The following is a 21386-nucleotide window of genomic DNA, read 5'->3' on the forward strand; positions in this document are numbered from 1 at the left end:
TATGATTAGTCGTGACCACAATTTGTGAGTTGACCTAGACCAAAGACAGGTAGAAACTTTTCCACAATGGGGAGCTTGACATGGCCAAGGAATGAAAATTGATCGAGTCAAAAAAGCACAACCAATTAATCCTCTAAAACGAATTCATCACATTAACATATTCAAATCTCACATTCCAACCATGACAAGTCCTGGCTATATCATATTCTTGTATGATTCTTGAAACCTACGTAAAGGGAAAATAAATGCAACTAGAAGTAACCATATAGAAAATATTCCAATGTGTTTGGCACCCCAATCATAAGAAGATATGCATTGACTGAAGGGCAAAAGAAAAGTTAGCCATATAACACCATCAATTGGAAAAACATATTAATAAAAGAAAAATAATACATAAAGTGTTTCCCCTTCCCACCACCCCCATCCTCTTTATCCCTTTCTTACTTGTTCCAGAGGTACAATATATGGCAGCAAAGGTAGAAACTTCAACACTGGTCAGTGCTCAATGTTTCACTGATTGGTTGGATTGAGGTCAGGGCAAGTAAAAAGAAGGAAGGAAGTGACCACTGGCTACAGAGTAACGTGTAACATCATATACAACATAATAATATTACAGTGTGTGATCCAACTCCATAGTCAATTTAAGTTCTCACCAGATTTGTCTCACTTTTTCTTCTCAACATCAAAGACAATGTGTATACTTTCACTATTTCTTTCCTACTGGAATCAAACACTAATTTACTGATTGTGCTAGTGTAAACTAAAGCCACTGGCAGGGAAAATAATTCTAGAATGCTGCTGCTGTTACCTCTTGCTTCTTCTCATTTGCATTGTCGAGGCCGGAACTTTTCATTTGACAGCAACGAGCTGATTAATGTTTCGAGCCTTTTCGAACCTTGGCTGGGCCTCAGGACTGTGGTGTTACCGATCACAGAGCAGGGATCAGTGCCATTCTCCCTGCTTCCTATGCACCAACCTCCAGGAACAGGCATTCCAGCACCTCTGGATAATAGTTCAGAATCAATTTGGTCCAATACTGGATCTTCTCTGTGGAATTTCCTTGCAAATGGAGCGTTGCTATCAACCATGCTTTTCATGTCAGCAAGTATAAGGTAGTGAGGATGTTGCTTGGGAGGATTGTCCCAAGAAATGAAATGTAGATCACTATTCACAGTTGTGTTCCTGAACTCTTGTGCATTACAAATAACTGTGTGGAAGTATCCTTCAGGGGAAGATATGAAATTAGAATAGTACATAAGAACAGTCCGTGGTAGGTTGTCCCATCCCCATATGCAGTAGTCAATGAAAGATCTTGAAAGTGCCATCCAAGCCGAACCTAGCAAGACAGAAGTGTTAGTCAATCATTTATGATAATGTTATCACTTCTTAGGTGAATATAACCTAAACTTATATTTACTAGTACTAATTACAATGTGTATACAACTAAGGAGATAATCTCAAAGCACCAAAATTGAATGTATGGTGCAAGATCATCCAAAATGGATCAGTTGGGTTTGATCCAATCTAGGACACCAAGAGGATTGTTGTATTAGCACAGCTATACTTATCACAGTGGAAAAGCAAGATGCCCATCTCAGACTCAGTTCAATAATTTATTGGAAACAAAAGATCATTAATCCTGCAGGATACACACTCCCATCTAGCTTCCCTATTTTGGGAGAAATGTTAAGAGCAAGAATCTAAAACACCATATGTTATGTTCATGCCCAATAACCACCCCGCTGGAAGAAAAAGACCATCTTACCAATAACTGAAAACAAAATGTATCCTGACAAATAAGTTGCTCATTAAAGGGGATAAAACTCCTGCGGATGCACTTTGAATTAAATCAAGGGTGAATACATCCTTCTTTGCTCACTTTGAAGACAATTTCGCCTCAGAGGACTTCTATCTAAGATAAAATTTAGATACCAGCAATGTTTACACCTTCTAGGTGTGCAGTATTAAGTCAACCAATGCAAAATCAGATGCTGCATCAATATTAGCCCAGGTTGAAGAACAGATTGTAAACAGAGCAAAGTAGTTCTTTGCCTTCTTTCCAGAAAATCAGCATTACTAGGAGATTCATTTTTACTATTTCTTTCAAAAGCTTTACCCCTAGAGAACAGATAAATTATGTTTCAAGCAAAGTGGCATTATCCTGTAATTCCCATATCTAGATAGGAAATTACAAATCACAATCACTATATTTGAAATTTACTGTAAATTAAATCACCAAACACCCAGAATCAGTCATGCTGTGCTCATATAGCTATAAAAAAGGCAATTAATTACCAATAATATATCCTTGCACCCAGATATAAGTTTGCAACATTCCAAGTGTTACAACACTCTGACCCAGACAAGACAGATTGAACTTCTCGTTCATTCAGTTATTACTTATAAAGTATTAACACACAGAAATGCGTACAAATACAATACAGCAAGTCATACAAAATAACCTACATTCATAAGTCCTGAATCATTAAATAGATAACTACATATCACAAGTTATGCTTTCCGACATGCATAGAAAACACACAACTCAAGTGACGACACTATGAAATTTGCACACAGTTTCCTTAAGCTTCAGCATTTTAGATGCCTCACAACCTATTAAAACAAAGATTCCTACTAATGCAGAATAAAGCCCCAAGCAAGCTAGGACTCAACCCTGGTCAAAGCTAAAAGGCAAGGCTGACAATATTAAAAAAAGTACAAAACCTCTATGCAACCAACCACATAATATCTAACTATCCATCCACCCTTAGGGGAAATGAGACATACATATCTTAAAAAAGAAACCCAAAGGCAATAGAAACAGACAAGAAAATGATATTTACCTGTGAAAAGCTTGAAAGCTGTTGGCCTACTCCTCTTCTGTGTAATCCAGAACACATCTTGCTTCTTAGTCATGTACAACCCCGGATCAATGATAATCGGCCTCGCCCGCTGATGACTAATAACCAACACATCACAAAAAACACCAATCACATAAACAACTTCATAGCTATATGCATAAAACAAGATATAAAACAACATCAACAAAAAAATCACAAAAACTCACTCTTTCCATCCAATGTCACTAGTATGATCGATGAAATTAAGATCACGAGGCAAGTAAGAAAACGTGTGCAGCAGATCTAGCCATCATCCAAAACCAAACATCACATAAACATAAACAAAACAAAAATAGAAACAATTAACCAGAAACAGAAACAAAAACCAACCATCTTGTGAGACAAGGGGATAATCAGAGGCACTGAGATTGATAAACCAGTCCCAATCCCCACACTCCCGGAGCAAAATCGCCGCCGCATGGAGGGTATTCGCCACCATGGTAGGCCCCCTATACGTAACCAGATTCGCCTTCGCGATCATCCTCACATTCCCAAACCGCTGGAACAGCGGGTTGCTCTTCACAAACTCGTGCAGATCCGCACGCTCCTCCGGCGAGGCCTCAAGGTCCAAGTGCAATACATATTGATTACGGGGGTGGTACAGCGCCAGCAGCACACGCTTCGCTGCGGCTCCGTCTCCGGCGGAGCCGGAGATTAGATAAGCAAACCGCGGCGGAGGAGGGAGGTCGGAGATAGGGAGAGGATGCAGCTTGGATTCAACGAAGACGGAGTAGGAAGCGGTGACGGAGCGGTAGAATGGGAGGATCGGCGTGCCTTGAGGTGAAGTGAGGGTCACGACGAAGAGGAGAAACAGGGAGAGGATTGAACCAATGGCGAGAGGGAACACCCATTTGCGTTCTGCAGAGGAAGATTGATGGTGATGATGATGATGATGCCTCAAATGCATGTAATAGTTTTTCAATTTCTTCATAGTAGTGAAATTTGGGGGAATCCCAGAAGAGAGAAAACCCTCTTCTCAGATACCCACAAGTGCTAATCACCAATTCGGAACGTGGTGGATTCAGAAAGAGGTGAAAGATTTGATTTTGAGGTGGTGGGTGTTGAGAAAATGGTGATGGAAGTTACTCTTTCTCTCTCCCACTAGGGTGAGAAATTGAGAATGAGAGATGGAACAATATAAACTAACATCAACAACAGTTTAAGGTTGAGAATTGAGATTGTGTTTTTCTTTTCTTTTTCTGTTTTGTTTTGTTTTATGTGTTTTTTAATCAAGGAGTGATTGAAGGTAGAGTTTGGTGTGGATGTTTTGAATTCACTCTTTGTAGTTTGTATTAAGAAGAAGATTAGGAGGGTTGAGATTAGATGAAGAAGATTAGGATTAAGATTAGATGAAGACATTCAGACAAAGACTACTACCATTTTTGTATTGAGATTGGTAATTGTGTGTGTTTTTTTACCTAATATGTTGTTGTCTATGTCTTGATGGAGCATGAGCGTTGATTAGAGGTAATTAATTAAAAGGGATGGGTTGGGGAAATTAATGTTATGTTATTATTAGTCATAATAAGTAGCTTTATGTAAAGAAAACTGTGCTTTATCCAATGGAAAGAGTGTTTGGTTTAAAACATGAAAACTGGTAAAGAGTTGGGTGATTAACCGTTTAGCAATATTAATTAAGAAAGTAACAGTTTGATTGATCAAAGAGTGTTTGTGGAGGAAGGTTAATTCAGGAATAAATATGGTATTATTATTATTATTATCTTTAAGTGTATAGAATCAATTACATTTTATGATTTTTAATTAATTTTTATGTTTAAGAGCATTTGAATCTACGGATTATCAAGAGGCTGAAGACTCTTCGCTTACGCGGCTCACCATCGCTTGTTGTGCGTGCTGCAATCTGGCCGCCGCGTGCGAAGATGAAGCTAAATGTGGACGCTGCTCAAGATACAATGGGCTAGCTGGACTCGGGGTGCGGTGATTCGTGACTGTGGAGGCTCGGTGCTAGTGGTGGAAGCCTCAAAGTGGTGTGCAAACTCGGGTGTTGCTTATGTAGAGGCGAAAGCAGCTAAGTGTGGCATGGAGCTAACTTTACAGCATAATCTGCTATACTTGTATGTTGAATCTGATTCGGAGACGGTGGCCAAAGTGATTGTTTGTTTAGGGAGTTCTCTCATAGCTCTTATCTCTCTATAATTGTTTTAGGCATTTGCAGGCTTGCTTTTTTTTGAGTTCTATCTCATTTTTTCATGTTAGTAGGGTGGCTAATAAGGTTACTCATAATTTGATAAAGCTTTCTCCGAGCAACTCGGGTGGGGTTGGATTGATAATCTCCCAATTTGTTCCAATGTGTCTAAATTTTCGATAATTCTAACATTAAACCTTCCATTCCACCTTCTTCTTCTTCACATAGGCATCTTTCATGAACTTCTCTTTCTCATAAGGTAAGTGAACATTTTGCAAAATGATAAAAAAAAATTGAAAGCAAAAATCAATTCAAAAGGGGAGCAACCCATTTACTTGTTTCAATCTTTCGCATCTAAAATGTTATTGTGAAATGTATAAATTTTATTTAAAATGCGGTATTTGTTTTTTAAATAATATTCTACAATTATAAATGTTGAATATTGAGATGACAAAAATCTGTAAATGAGTGAAGATAATAGTTTCACGGTTTTATTAGATACCAACGATATCTAGACTTTTTTTTATTCTCTTAGAAGTATGTCTACAACCATACAGTTATGAAGGATAAAATAAGAATCATCACTATTGAGCTATTTCGATTGTTGATTTTCTTATAGTACATATTACTATTAATAGTTATGATATTTATTTTACTCTTTAAAATAAGTTGGTGGAATTTAGAGAATAACCAACTTTAAACGAGTCAACTCCCAAAACTACAAAGTAGTTCTAATTTCTCATCTTCATTATTAGCGGACTGAAAAATAGCAGGTGATCATCAATCAATACTTTCCATTCAGCCTAGTTCACATTTTCTTTTTTGAAATTAGCCTAGTTCACATTGGTATTTGGTAGGTAGATAGATATATATTGATATATCAATTAAATACACGTACCTTCAATTTCCAACATTTCGGTGAACGATTATTCTATATTTCTATTCCAATGACCTCCTAACGTGGACCCCATACAGTTTTTTTTTTATAAGTAGGAAAATTGGACCCATTACAGTTTACAGAAACCATTCTCCCACCTTGCTAATTAATTAATTAATCCTAAAAACATGATCGCAGCCGTTCAATTATTTTATTCTCAACCATTCCATTTCATTCCACTTTCCCTTTCAATATTTTGTAAGAAAAACTTGGTTGCCTTGTCAAATATCTCGTGTATAATTAAATTGAAAAGATAAAACATCCTTCAAAGTAGATAGACACTTAAAGGTACGTTTTGTTTTTTATGTTTGCAAGTTTTAACCGTTTTCTTATCATTTTTTTTTGTTACAAACATGGCATATTTGATATTTAATGCATGTGTTATGTTCGAGAATCAAAATATTCAAATATATCTAAGATTTGAAAATAATGGTTGCCAATGATGGAGGTTTCGAAATCCCAATGACCTCATTTGTAGTATTAACATAGTAGGAGCCTACTAAGGTCTAATGTTTAAGTTAAGGTTTGTACTTTTGATAATGAGCTATTACTCTCACTAATCACTTTCTCATAATCAAATTCAAATGTATCCTTTTGAAAAAATTCTACGTGTTGTCATTCCTATTTGCTAGTTTTTTCCCAAATTCTTTAATTCATATTTAAACAGGGATAATGATATGTATAGGACATAGGAAAAAGAACTCCCACTCATGCTAATGAGAGAGATAACCATTCACTTCGGCCATGATTTTGTTGGACCGCAAGAGGATAAAACTCCGGGGATCATCCACATTGAGCTAACATGAGCAAATCACAAGTGGATTGGACACCACATTTGTCACCCAAAACCTCAAGGCATTAGGTGTATGAGTCCTCTTACTTATAAAATGTTCATTACTCCCCTAATCTTCCAATGAGAGACTTCATTACTCACATGACATCCCAACAGGTTTTGTCTCCGAATCATAACTCAAGTGGTAAGAGTTATGAGACATAGAGTTGGGGTAGAGAGGTCCAAGGAAGGAATCAATACCTGGTGGGAGAATTTATCTTTCGATGTACAAAACAAAAGATTAACTAGTTCATTCTACATTTAATTGAACTATCGTTATTCGGGTTTCCGGGTTTTAACCCGCGCAGACAGTTGGCCCTAACCTATATTCCCCAACTCTACTATTTAGTTATTTAAAAAAAATGAACTAGATCGACCGTTGTAACCAATTAAACTAGAACCGGTCAAGTTATCGATCCATTTGAAGGGGGAAAAATCAAACCGGGTCAAAATAGGTGAATACAACTGAAATGATACCATTGAACTAGCTAGGACCTCACCAATTAATATTTAATAAAAGTTCAAAATTTTATACTTTCCATTAATAATTTTAAAAAGTCATTTAAATAAATTCATTATGCCAAGCTAGAGTACTCATATATATGAATTATAATTTTTTATTAGTCTTATCAAATATATAATAATATTATAATTTGATTAATTTTTTTAGTCTTATCAAACCCACTTAATGTGATCATCGAGTCTCAAGGAGATTCATCTCATGATTGCCGGTTGTGGAGATACTTTGAAAAATAAACAAAACAACATGAATGAGGCACTCTCCCTACATCAACATGGTCTTTAATTTGTTAGCGTTTACTTGGGTTGCAATCCATATAAGAAATTTTTATGTGTGTAAAATAAATTATGTATAAAATGGTTTGAATGTTGATAGATGCAACCCATTTTTTGTAAGTATGTGTTTTTGGACGATGACTCTTTAGATGAGTGTGTAATAGGACTGTGTGAGCATCTTGGTTCATTTCAAGTAAGCTTGCAAAATTGGTGTTTCGTCACGGTGTGCAGACACCAACTTGGCACACTCTTGTTTATGCTTTCATGGGAACCTCAAAAGATAATTCCATAGGATATGTAAGTATGGTGTCCCTCTTTTTGCTTGGGAATATTCTTCCTTGTGAGATTAGCAACTATAAAAGTTATCAGTCCCGGCGTCTTGCTCATACTTCCACCCTTTTCACCTAAATCACTCAATTGGTGGTAAGAGATTGAGGTACACTAGTACTATTTTGGATTGATATATGGTTCTTATCTTATGCATTGTTTTTTCTTTGCCTATCCTCTGCTTGTGCTACAATTTATGTGTGACTTTACAGGCTTGGTTTCTTGATCAACTTCCTATCTCATTCTCCCATTGTGGAATTCATGGGCCAAGCTGCCATTACTATTGTGTTGCAATAGCTTAAAGGCCTGCTAGGCATAAAAAGTAAAATCAGCCCACAAGAAGGTGTGGATGGTTGGCAAGCTTGTGGGTTGTACGTTGGACGGTGGGAACGAGATTGCTATCCATGGCCTTGCAGAGGAAATGAAGGAGTGGTGGCTGATGAAAGGATATTTAATGAAGAGGTTTTCCTCCACTAACTACTATCAAATCCCTTTCAAGACTCAATCGTAGTATAGTATCGGGTTTTGTCGTCTCCACAGGGATTGTGTTGCTACGTATTAATCTCACTAGCTAGATGTTGGATGATCGATTTAACAAGTAAAATGTGATTTTATGTAAATAAAAGAGAAAATATATTTAAAGCGATAAAAGAAGTTTCACGGAGGCAAACAAAGAAGAAAGTGTATTTGGAAAATGAGTTCACTTGATTTACTACTTATTATCAACCAATATACTCTTATAAGATGAAATTAACATTTAAGATGCCGATAAGAGCTATTCACCCACTAATTTCTTAGCTAAGTGAATCTACCAATTAAGAACCTAGCCTTAATTCCTTAAGCCCTAGTGATCATAAAAGGAGCATTATAGCACATACCTACTCGATAAGACATTCCCAAGCTCTGTTCCTAACCTAAGAAGTTCATGTCCTAGCGGATAGAATCTCTGACTGTCACTCAAGAAATTCCAATAGTTCCTACTAGATAATCATATCTAGAGAGGTGAGTATCCCGACTAGTCACTCGGTTTAGACCTCTTTACCAACTCATGATATTCATACCTAAGAGTTAATGTCTCCTATTGTCACCTAGAAAACCTCAACCCTACCTAAGACATGTCTTTCTTAAGATGACTGATACAAGAGTGGTTTCTCTCATTAACTAAACTCACACCAACTTTTCAATTGTCATGCAAATCCTAAAAATCATCATATTGGCAAAAAATACATGACCGCGCAAAGAGAATTAATAACCTAAGACATAGGAATTTTTCCCCTTTTCTATGAACTAAGTCTACATTAACTCATATCAATTTCTCAATCTATTTATGAATTAATATAAACTCTTTAAATCACCAATTAACCAATTGAAGCATTAAACATAGAGAGAAACACCAAATAATGAAAATCCATACTTATAATTGCATAAAGATGTATTGAATAAGAGTAAAATCAAACTACATCATCCCAAATACTAAAATAGAGTCAAAACATAAAAATAGGTAAAGAGAAAAACAAAACCCAAAATAGAACGGAGCCATGGACGTCCGGAGAAGCTGTCACCTCCTCCATGGCCCTGACACCGGCCCTCAAGGGAAATTGCCTCAAAGTCTCCCAAAGGTGTTTATTAGGTTTTGGAGAAAAGAAAGATGAAAACCATCCCAAAAAAAATAGGTTAAAAACTGATTTTATAGTGAATTTCGTGTTCTGTGCGTTTTTTGTCTTTTTCTGATGCAGAAAATGATCCTGTGTGGTCAGGTACACCATAACACGGTACACCCGCGTGAATCTAGCGCGTTGAATGAAAATCTTGCAAATTTGGCGTGTCTGGTCCATGATTTACGGTGTACCGCGACGCACCGTACGGTATCCCATGGATCTGGTACGTTATTTGCCTGGTCTTAACACGTGGCGCGATTCCACCGTGGGTGCACGGTAATCTTGTGCATCTGCGTCACACCGGATCTCAGCGTCCATAATTCTGTTTTTTTTCATGAATTCTTTCTTTTTTCTCCAAATCTTCTTCTAAAATAAAACAAATAAAAATAGATAAGAGATAAAATAAGATAGCACCTTAAAATAAAATTATATAATCCTAAATTAAAGTAAATAAATCCTAATAATAATTAAATAGAATATAAAGCTAATTTAAATCCTAATAAAATCTAGAAAAATAATATAAAATGTAGAAAAATACTAAAACTAAATAAAAATATTAAAATGCATGAAATAAGCCTAAAGTGTCTTAAAATGACTAAAATATCTTAATTAATATATTAAAATGCATGCAAATAAACTAGAAAAATAGCCTTAAATCCCGGGTCATCAGTGACCGCCCTTAGTGTTGGGGTTGCCCTTAGTGTTGGCTTTTGGCTTTGGTTTAGATATTCTTGTTTGGTTCCTTTGGTTTTTCCCTTTATCATTGAGGCTCATGCTGTTTATATAGTGATTAAGTGTTTGTGTATTCTTGAGGATGGTTGGGGTTTTGGTTTGTGTTCCCCACTATCCTTTTTCCGAGCTTAGTCTCTTTATATTGGGACTTCAAAAGAAAATATCGTCAAGCATCCGTTCAAAGAAGCAAACTTTACCTTAATTATTTGCAAAAATCTCCAATTCTCCATGACCGTTTTCCTGTAGTCAAACTAATAGCTCATGTCATAGACCAATTCATGTCATAATAAAATGAAACACAAATTAAATTTTTGATAACATGTAAAGAGATAGGACTTGGATTGAATCAAAGAATTGGAACGTGTAAATTGGCCTGCAGGTATAAGAATTTCCATCATTTGAGACTAGCACTTACAGTTAAGTCCATGACTTCCACTTTGGTTCTATATCTTTCCAGCCACCAGCCTCATTCAGCACCAAAATTCTCCATACTCTAGCAGTTCCTGTATCAATGACAAGGGTACACAAAAATTGGCTTTGAATTCATCATACCTTTCTTTCAATTTACACTTGACACTATTCTCTTTTAAGAGGAAAATGGATTTTTCTTTCTTTCTGTTCGAGGAAGAGAATATTAGACATAAATAATTAAGATTACCATTGCTGCTCCGGTGACTCAGGCTCTCAGATCTACTGTTAGCAAAGGAAAAAAAAAGTTTGTAAAATTTTCGCATCAAATTGGGTTCATAAGAATTTTTTTTAATTCAATTAAGTACAAAGTGTGCCAGCCGCTGATGTGTCTCAATTTTTTCACCGTCACATTATTCACGTGGCTTTTATAATTTTTTTTAAAATAACAACCTATGCCACATGATATGATTAAATGAAAATCAACATTAATTCCTAATTAAGTCCTAATTAACTAATGTCAGCCCCAATTAAGCCCCGAATTCCTAATTTGGACCCTAGTTGTGTGGAAGAAGATAGAGAGCCGAAGAGGGGAGGAGAGAACAGTGGTGTTTGCCCTGAAATCCTCCAAACGTTCCCCACCTTCGTCTACTCCTCCGTCACCAGCCATCTCAAAGATCCAGAGCCCTGTTTGTCACGCCAATCTCAACTACAGCTACCATGGTACCCCTGATTTCGCGATCTGGGTTGTCGACAAGGAGACTGACGCGCCGCGAGATTCTCCGCGACACAAGGACGACCATATCAAGATCTTGAAGGCGGAGATCGATCGGTTGCGTGACGGTGAGGCGGAGCTGAGGAACGTCGCAGAGGAGAGAGAGGCAAGGATTGAGGATCTGGAGAGAGAAGTGAAGGAGCTGAGGCAAGGGAACACGGAGAAGGAGATGAAGGTGAGGGAACTAGAGCGGATGTTAGGGGTAGTTCAGATGACGGAGGTGGAGGAGCAGAGCAAGAGGGTTAGGGCGGTGGCGCGTGATAACACTCGCGACTCGCCTGTTTCTGCCAATGTGTTCTCTTCACTTTGTTAACCCATCTGAGGCAGATTTGGTTTGCTGCATAATAGATAAGTTTCGTGGAAAGTTGACAAGTTGGAAGGATGGTTTTTGCTGGCTTGAACATTGCTAGGATAGATGGTGTGTTTTGTGTTCCTCTTTTTTGGTTTTGTTTTGGCTAGTTTTAGCCTCTCCATTGTTTTTTGGGTTTTGGGTGATGTGAAGAGGAAGAGGAAGATGAAGGTGTTGAAGAAAGTGATTATTTCTGGGTTTGAAACATTTTTGCATTGTTTTAATTTGGGGGATGTGTATTCAGTGGGTTCATTGCTACGTTAAAATGCTAGGGTTGATTTTGTAGAAGGTTTTTTAGTGGTGGAACTAAAGCTGTATCTGATTTAGTTCATTTCCCTTTTTTCTTTATCATTGACCGTTAATTTCTCCAAAAAATATTGGTTAACAATTAATCAAATTAGGGGCATTACTATGATTAGGGATTAATATTAAGATTAGGTTTTTATTTAGATTAGTTATTTTATTAAGTTTTTTTTATGCTTTAATATGTGTGTTGGAATTAAAAAAAAATTAAATTTTTTTTATTTAAATAAAATTAAAAAAGCACGTGGAATTGCTCAGTAGGATAAAATTGATGACTGGCAGCATTTGGCCTTAATTGAATTAAATTTTTTTTTAAGGACCCAATTTGATGCGAAAATTTTACAGACCCTGGAACTGGTTCCCTTTACAATTTCAGGGGCCTTTTAATGTATTAAGCCAAAATTTAATGTAAAATAAAGTGCTTAAATTTGAGTGATGTTGGTATGTTGTATTAGCCATGATAGTATAAGCTTATATAACACATTATGGACTTATCCATTATTTGATGTTAATATTGTATTGTATGAGTTTATACATCAATCTTCTCTTATACATTAAAATGATGAATTATTTAATCCACCCTATAGTTGATGGATAAGACATGATAAAAGTGTAAGCTATAATATACATCTAAATATTAATCCACCGCCACCATCACCACCCTCCACCATCGCCACCATCACCGCCCTCCACTATCACCACCACCATCCTCCACCACTGCCACCACCACCCTCCACCGCCACCGCCACCACCACCCTCCACCACCACCACCACCACCACCACCACCCTCCACCACCACCACTCCACCACGGTCATCGCCACTACCACCTCCCCACCACTGCCACCACAACCACTGTCGCCGCCACCCACCTCTACCATTGTCACATCCACCACCATCATCACCATCATGTTCCACCGTCACGACTACCCAAACTACCACAGCCACTGCCACCACCACAATACTATCCACCAACACCATCTACCACCACCACCCTCCACCACCACCACCGTCTCCACCACCCTCCACCACTATATACCGCCACGACTCACTACCACCATTACCGCCACAACCACCTTCCTCCACCCACCATCATCTTCAACACCACCCCAAACCACCACTGACATTGTCGCCACCATCTTCTACATTACTGCCACCACCACAATATTGTCCATCAATACCATCCACCACCATCCTCTACCGCCATCGCCATCATTATCGCCACGACCCACCACCATCTAAACAACCACAACTACCTCCCTCCATTGCAATTTTATAGAAAAAAATTGCTCTTCTAAAATATTGAATTTTTAACAAAGCCACACAGTGCACCGTCATTATCTCTAGAGTAGGGGTGCAATGTTTAAATATGACAACAGATAGACAAATTTGTAAGCATTATGATTAACATTGAAACTAGTTATGTATCACATTCTACTTCAATACTTATTTTCTCTTTTATCTCTATTTTTTCTTCTGCATCGTCTTTATCTTATCTCTCATTTAATTTAAGTTTCCTTGTTTCTTATCTCTAATTTGGTTTGAGTGGCTTAGTGATGTGAATGAACACTTATTCAGTTGAAACTACTTTTACAATTTTTATTTATCATTCCAAAGGTAAATTTGAAAGTAAGATTTTTGTTTCATTGACTGAATCAACTAAGTTTATCTCCTAAGTAAAACTAAGTTTATCAAGTTATCTAGCTGTTTCTTTCAATTTTTTCCTCGTTTATAATACATGTTTATCCCCACATATATACAAATAAAAAACCGGAATACAATATAATATATAACCAAATCTTAAACAATTAAACGCCTACATACGTTAAAAAAAAAGTCTACATATTCACAAATCACAATACACTAAAATAAAATTATTAAAATGTCTATCCTTCTACTCCTCTTGTAACCCCGAAACAAAAAAGCATTCATTTTTACGATCGTGTTCAATGTTTTCCCACGATGAATCCTCGGTTGATGTTGGCTCCTCACTGCAAAATGAAAATTGCAACATCGATCAAATATTGAAACACCTTTAAAACATGAATCCATGCCTTCTAAAGAGAACCATATAGGAAATCTATTAATAAAATAAATCAATTTATACCTAGATTTGCCCGTGTTTTCAAACACATTAAATGACATATATTGAGAAATGTCAAATTCATTGCAATTGGATGGTCCTTCCACTTCCATCAAATTCAATTTCGCATATTTTGCGACTATATCATAATTTTCACCACCATAAGTGTTGAGAGCAGATTTTGCTTCTATGATGTCAGAACCAGCATGAGTAATTTCACTAGATGTAGACCCAATTATGTTAAAATAATTAGTACTGATTGCCCTAGGAACATCTTGTATTGAAGTCAAATTAGGTTTTGCATCTATATTTCCACCAGAATGATCCATTAAAACAAGATTTTGATTTTGTCTCGGATGATGATGAGCTTGTCTAATGAAAGCTAGCAACATTTGAACATACCGAAGTTCTTCCATAGCCTTGTAAACCAAAGCTTGATACTACAAAATAACACCATAGCAACCATGTTGGGATACTTGGCACGAATATCTGTTGGGAGTTGTGCAGTTAGTGGAATATAGAAAAGATAGGTGGCTCAACTAAGAGTGTGGCAATGGTTAAGAGCGATGGTTGCTGACTTTTCGTATTCTTGCACTACAAGAAAAAGGGCTTTTTGCGGCGGTTACTTTGCGGCGGTTTCAGAAAACAGCCGCAAAAAATTGTCTTGCGGCGGTTTACACGGCGGTTCATGCAACTGACGTGGATACATTTACTTCGCGGCGGTTGTAAGGAGTATAGCGGCGGTTCTTAGGTTTTTTTTTAATCAAAAAATGTTTTCATTGTCCCTAAAACATTTTCACGAATTTTTTTGACTTTCCCTCACTTATTTTCCTCTCTCAATCCCTAATTTCTTCCTCCAACCTCACTTTCTCTCTGTCACATTCTTGGTTTCCCCTAATCTGTACGTTCACGCTTGCGGACTCTGGTGACTGAAGAAGCTCTTCCAGGTTTGTTCTCTTCTCTTCTCTTCTCATCTCCTCTCTCGCGACTGGTCTCTCTCTCCCCTGGTCTGGTCTCGCGATTTCACTTTCCCTCTTTCACAATCCCTAATTTTGATTTCTTCTCCCCTCATAATTGAAATTGTTGTGTCTGGAAGCAGGAGTGGTGGACTGAATCAGGAGCAGTGGCAGTTCGGTAGTGAATCAGGATTGGTGAACGGTAGAGCTTTGTGTTTGACAATTTCTAGGTTCGTTTCCCTCATCCCCTTGTCTCTTCCCCTTAACCCTTGAAAAATGTGTGTTCTTTCTCTAAGAGATGTTGTTTCTTGAACATGTATTTGCACCTTTCATTTAAATGACCTATGTCATGCAGTATGAATATGGTTTTGTGCAATTTGTGTATGGTATTTGATTTGATTCTTTCTAAAGTCGAAAAGTAGAGAATCCCTATTTTCTTTATCTTTTCCCATTTAACCTGCAATATGAACTATTCTGCTAATTTGTGCTTGAGTTGAGTTAATCTAAACCAGGAAATTTTACATATTTATTAAATTGTCCTTGATACTCTTTGAAACCCTTGCTCAACTCTATCACTAGCTTATACCTTTCCTTTTCACCTCACTATTTCAGATAGATTCTCTTTTTTTTGTTCCCCTTTTTTTGTAAATATTAAGGAACAATGTCTACATGGTCTAAACCCCATATATATTCAATGTTTTGTCTATGACCTTATTTGATATGTTTTTCTTTAATCAATCATCACCTTCATAGGTTGCTTTTTGTCACTGAGGAGACTAATGGTGTTAATGTTGCTTATGTCAGAGGGAACTAATTGTGGCTTATGTCAGAGGGAAGAAGAAACTGTCTTACATCTTTTCTCCTCATGCGAAATAGCGTGGGAAGTATGGATGCGCATCTGTAGATGGTTGGGGATTAGCTCTGTTCTGCAACACGAGCCGAAATCACTTTTTCTTCAGTTTGTTTCCATTCTTGGGCATGGGAAAAACGAAAAAATTGCAGCAACTATGTTCTGGATTGCTGCAATTGGAGCGTTATGGTCTCATTGGAATAAAGTTGTTTTTAATGGGGTGGTGGTAGACATTGACAATATCCTAGAGCTGATTAAATTCAAGGTTTGGCTTTGGTTGAAGTCGTTGGGGAGGAACTTTCATGAATCTAATTCAGATTGGTTATTAAACCCGATTTGCTGCATAAAATCCTTGTAATTTTTCTGCTATTGGCCTACAACACAATAGATGGGAGCTAAGCTGTATGGGATCTACTGTAGGGATAGACTTTACGAAATAAAGGAAGGGAAAGATTGCTGAATTGTTTGGCTCACGTGTGGAATACTGAATTGTTACTGTTGCACTTTTTTCACTTTCGTAGGAGCTGCAGAAAATTCTTTTGGCTTGCTGCGTGGTGGAGGATTTTGGGATCATTGCACCTCGGCTTTATTTAAGGGGAAGAGGCAGATTTTTATCTTTTAATGTGGTGGGTATTCATCTCTTCATAGGAGTGCTGCACTAGGATTCTTGCATCATATACTACCAATGGATACCTTGAAATCTTTGGTGAACGATGTGGCAGTGATGTTTTGGTCGCTGGAGGAGAGTTCTGAATCTGATTTAGTTTTGATTTTATCTTGGACTTCATGGAGGTGTTGCTTTAGTTCTGAATCTAATACTTGCACAAATCAATTGTTGCATGTTTCTTTTTTTTTTTTTGAGTACAAAGCATTGCTTTTTTCTTTGTTATAACCATAAAGTTGTTATACTACTTACAGTGTAATTTGTTAATACTTAATTACTATTTCTATTTTGTAGACAATTTGACATGGGAAATGTTCATGTACTTAGGTAAACCCACTGGTAGGTGTAGAAAACAACTCATCTAAACTACTTTTTTGTTTCTCCTATGACATCATGATATTGATAGCAATTTCATGCATGTTTCATGATTTTAATTCCTTATTACTGAGTTGAATATTGTTATCCAGGATATTGTGCCCAATGGCTGTTCAGCAACTGTAGACTCAAGAACGTCTTTGTTGGCGACTTGGTGGGTCCAACAGTATGAAACCGTGAAGAAATGCTTATAGAGTTAGACTGCTGTAGATTTTTCATTCCTTGGTGTTTCATGACCTATGAAGAATAGTTTTGGGATTGAACCTCTGACCAGATTGTTTCTGATTTTTCTCCTGTAGACTGTAATTACTATGATAAATCAAGCAATTGGAGCATATGGAGTTGCAAGCCAAGAATGCAAGTCCGTTGTTGAACCGTATGGATAAACAGTCTTGGAATTGCTCTCGGCTAATGTAAGTGCCACTTTTAATTCAATCTTGACTTCTTGAATAGTTTATTGATTAGATTCTTGTAATCATTGCCTTTAGGAAAGATGCTGTTAGTATAAATTGTAAGGTTTGTATTATAAATATTACTTAGCAAATTGAGTTGTTCTGCATTTTGATTTTTTTTCTTTCATTTTCCTAACTTTCCAGTGGAATTAATTGTTCTTGTTGTTCTTGACTTGAAAGTTGTATGCAATAGTGAGCTTTGACTTGAAAGTGGAGAAGTTCTTCTGCTTGCTATAGCCTCAAGGTACTTAACCTTCTCAGATCCTTGTTTATTTTTCCTTCTTCATCTCTTGACTTTTGAGATAGAACATGTTATTGTATTAATTGGTTTGCTTAGTGGAATTAATTGATTTAGACTGTCACTCTTTTTCGCTTTGTTGAATAATTTTTCTGTTTTTGGACGAAAGGAAGATTAAATTTACTACTTGAGAGGTTATCAAAAGAACTTACCGGAGGCGAAAGAATTTAAAATATATTTTTTAATTAAATTCACTACTTGCGGCGGTGGTAAACCGCCACCAATTTGGATAATACTGCGGCGGTTTAAACCGCCGCGGATCGTGTTAGAAACTCCATCAAACAAAAGTATACTGCGGCGGTTTAAACCGCCGCAAGTTGATAGATGTCTTTAGCGGCGGCTATTCCAGTGGTTGGTTCAAACCGCCGCAGAACGCTTGGCGACGCTAGTAACTGCGACGGTTGACAAACCGCCGCGATAAGTGTTCTGCGGCGGTTAAGGCCCTGACAACCGCCGCAGAATGCCCTTTTTTTTGTAGTGTTGGTTTGAGTGGAAATTAGATCCAGTTGCTTGTATCCTATCCTTGTAAAACGTATGTTTGAAGGCGAGGGAAGGTGGATGCGTGACATGCATGAGCTATTTGTTCTGATGGGTTTGATTTGTGGATTTCTCTCCTTATTTGGTTGTACTATTCGCTTTGCTATTTTGCTGTGACATTACGACATTAGAGCAAAAGTGGGTGTGATGGCTTTTATAGTACTTAGCTCATGGTGTCTAGTTGTAAGTCTATTTCTTTTGCCTTTGTTTTGGCATTATTTTTTTGTGTGCTGGTTTCTTCTCATTTTGATGTTATGGTTCCATGTGTTTTGTATTTTTTGTTTTTCTCTTCTAGTTGGTTCTATATTTTGACTGGTTCCTCATTGTATTCGGATTGCACCCTTTGTACTGTTGAATGCATCATTTTGATGTTATGGTTCCATGTGTTTTGTATTTTTTGTTTTTCTCTTCTAGTTGGTTCTAGTCTTTTGACTGGTTCCTCATTGTATACGGATTGCACCCTTTGTACTCTCGAATGCAATATCTTAGCTTATAAAAAAAATGTTAAAATTGGTCTTTGAGTTAGTTCTGCCGGTAGAACTAGAGTTGAATTATAACTTGGTTTCAATCAACAAAGCCCTTGAGGCGTTACATATTTGTGTGTGATTTTCATGATCATGGATTAAGGAAAATTTTCATCATAGACCACCAATGTTATTTGGTTAATTAGGTTAGGTCCCCAAATGTACTTCACAGATTCAGGGGTGTCTCTTCTGTTATTTTCTGGCTCTGAAATTTCTAGCTAAAGTAATTTAGTATCTTCCTTGGAAAGTGTCAACGCACACTTTGTTAGGCATTTGAATATTAGTTGATAGATAGCTGAACTCTTTAAACATTTAATTTAGGGTTTGTTTGAATTGTGTATGGAGAAGGATTTGTTGGAAGAGGGTACCCACTTAATGCGATCATCGAGTCTCGAGGGAATTCATCTCATAATTGTCGGTCGTAGAAATACCTTAGAAAACAAACAAAAAACATGAATGAGGCACTCTGCCTACATCAACATGGTCCTCAATTTGTTAGCGTTTATATACTTGGGTTGCAATCCATACAAGAAATTTTTATGTCTGTAAAATAAATTATGTACAAAATGGTTTGAATGTTGATAGATTCAACCCATTTTATGTACATATGTGTTTTTGGATGTTGACTCTTTAGATGAGTGTATAACAGGACTGTGTGAGCATCTTGGTTCATTTCAAGTAAGCTTGCAAAATTGGATCCCTGTGAGCATCTTGTTTCATTTTAAGCAACTTGGACTTATTGGTTCTTCAGATAGATGGATAATGATACAATGCATGAGAGTGTAGGCATGATAGGAGCACGAGGCAGTTTCTGGTAGTTTTAAACAGTTAGAAATGTGCAAGACTTCGTTTTTTCTGGCATCGAAACTTAGTAGCCGTTTTACACTGCCAGAAATATGTAAGGCTTATGTTTTTTTTCTGGTACCGCACATTAGTGGCGGTGTAAAACCGCAACTAACTGCTGCTCGTGTAACAGTCTGTCGGGCCAAATAACAATGCTGCAGATAGATATCCCCTCTTCCGTTATATGACTTGTTTTTCCGTCACGGTGTGCAGACACCAACTTGGCAGCTTTGTGACTCTTAATGTTTATGCTTTCATGGAAACCTCAAGAGATAATTCCATAGGATATGTAATTATGGTGTCCCTCTTGCTTGGGACTATTCTTCCCTATGAGAATAGCAACTACAAAAGTCATCAGTCCCTGCGCGTCTTGGTCATACTTCCACCCTTTTTACAGAAATCACTCAATTGGTGATATTAGAGTATTGAGGTATACAGTACTATTTTGGATTAATTGGTATATGATTCTTATCTTATGCATTGTTTTTTCTTTGCCTATCCTCTTCTTGTGCTACAATCTAGTATGTGTGACTTTACCGGCTTGGTTTCTTGATTAACTTCCTATCTCTTTCTCCCATTGTGGAACCATCACTATTTTGTTGCATAAAAATTAAAATTAGCCTCAAACCTTTTTTTTTTCCTTTGCTAACAGTAGATTTGAGAGCCTCTAGTCATCGGAGCAGCATTCTTGATTCATATATGCCAAGAAATGCGGTCTTCAACGCCTTCTTTGGGTTCAATGGTAATCTTAATTATTTATGTAAAAAATCCATTTTCCTCTTAAAAGAGAATAGTGTCAACTGTCAAGGGTAAATTGAAAGAAGGCTTAAATACTTTGAAGGTCCCTAAAATTGTATGGCGTACAAAAATAAGTCCCTGAATTTTTTTTTCCGATTCCGGATCCCTGGAATTTTTTTTAATCAAAATAGGTCCCTACCCGTATATTCAGCCTATGTGGCTCTATTTTTGCACAGTCATCGATTACACGTGGCTTTTATAATTTTCTTTTATTACACATAGGTGCACCATGTGCTTTTGACCTGCTGCAGCAGGTTTTCAGGTTTTTTTTTTTAAAAAAATCAAAACATATTCAATAATCACAATTTTAATGTGCAAATTTTAGGGTTTTCTTCTAAGTTTCCAGAAAGATCTGACAAGTTTCCAACCACAGCCGCCGTCCCCTCCTTCGCCACCGCGCCGGCGAATTTTCCGGAGAAGAACTAAGGGTTGGAACCTCTTCTACTCGCGGTGGGGATCATCGTGGTGGTGTTCGTTTCTTCAAAGGTTTCCGGAATCGGCCGGAAAAGCCATTTACAGGTGGCGGTGGCAGCGGCTGGCGGTGGTGGAACGACGATATGACTTAGGGGATTTGTTCCGGACGGCGAGGGGAGGATGATGGTGGTGGTGGTTTCTTCAGATGGCTCGTGGTTGGCCGGGATCGGAGAGAGAAAGTCACGGTGGTGATGGGTCTTCCATGAACAAGAAGGACACCAACACTTGGTATGATCTGATTTTTCTTGGTTTCCTGGGTTGTTTTCTTGTTGTGGGTGTGGCTGTGTGAAATCCAACTCTCTCTCCGAATTCCATGAAACCCACAGCCAGTCTCCAACGTCGATTGCCTCCGCTTCTCCGCCACTCAGAGAA

General features: G+C 37.4%; 1 protein-coding gene across 1 annotated transcript; it reads right to left on the minus strand.

Moving 5' to 3' along the window:
* Positions 1-347: 347 nt before the first annotated feature.
* On the minus strand, positions 348-4162 carry LOC130739320 (beta-glucuronosyltransferase GlcAT14A). The gene is made up of 4 exons (XM_057591581.1): positions 3231-4162; positions 3068-3143; positions 2844-2959; positions 348-1336 (listed from the first exon to the last, which is right to left on the minus strand). Exons 1-4 carry the CDS (start codon positions 3829-3831, stop codon positions 822-824), a joined length of 1308 nt encoding a protein of 435 aa, XP_057447564.1. The 5' UTR covers positions 3832-4162; the 3' UTR covers positions 348-821.
* Positions 4163-21386: the final 17224 nt, after the last annotated feature.

Source organism: Lotus japonicus, chromosome 2 (genome assembly GCF_012489685.1).
Source record: "Lotus japonicus ecotype B-129 chromosome 2, LjGifu_v1.2".
In the NCBI taxonomy this organism is placed as follows: domain Eukaryota; kingdom Viridiplantae; phylum Streptophyta; class Magnoliopsida; order Fabales; family Fabaceae; genus Lotus; species Lotus japonicus.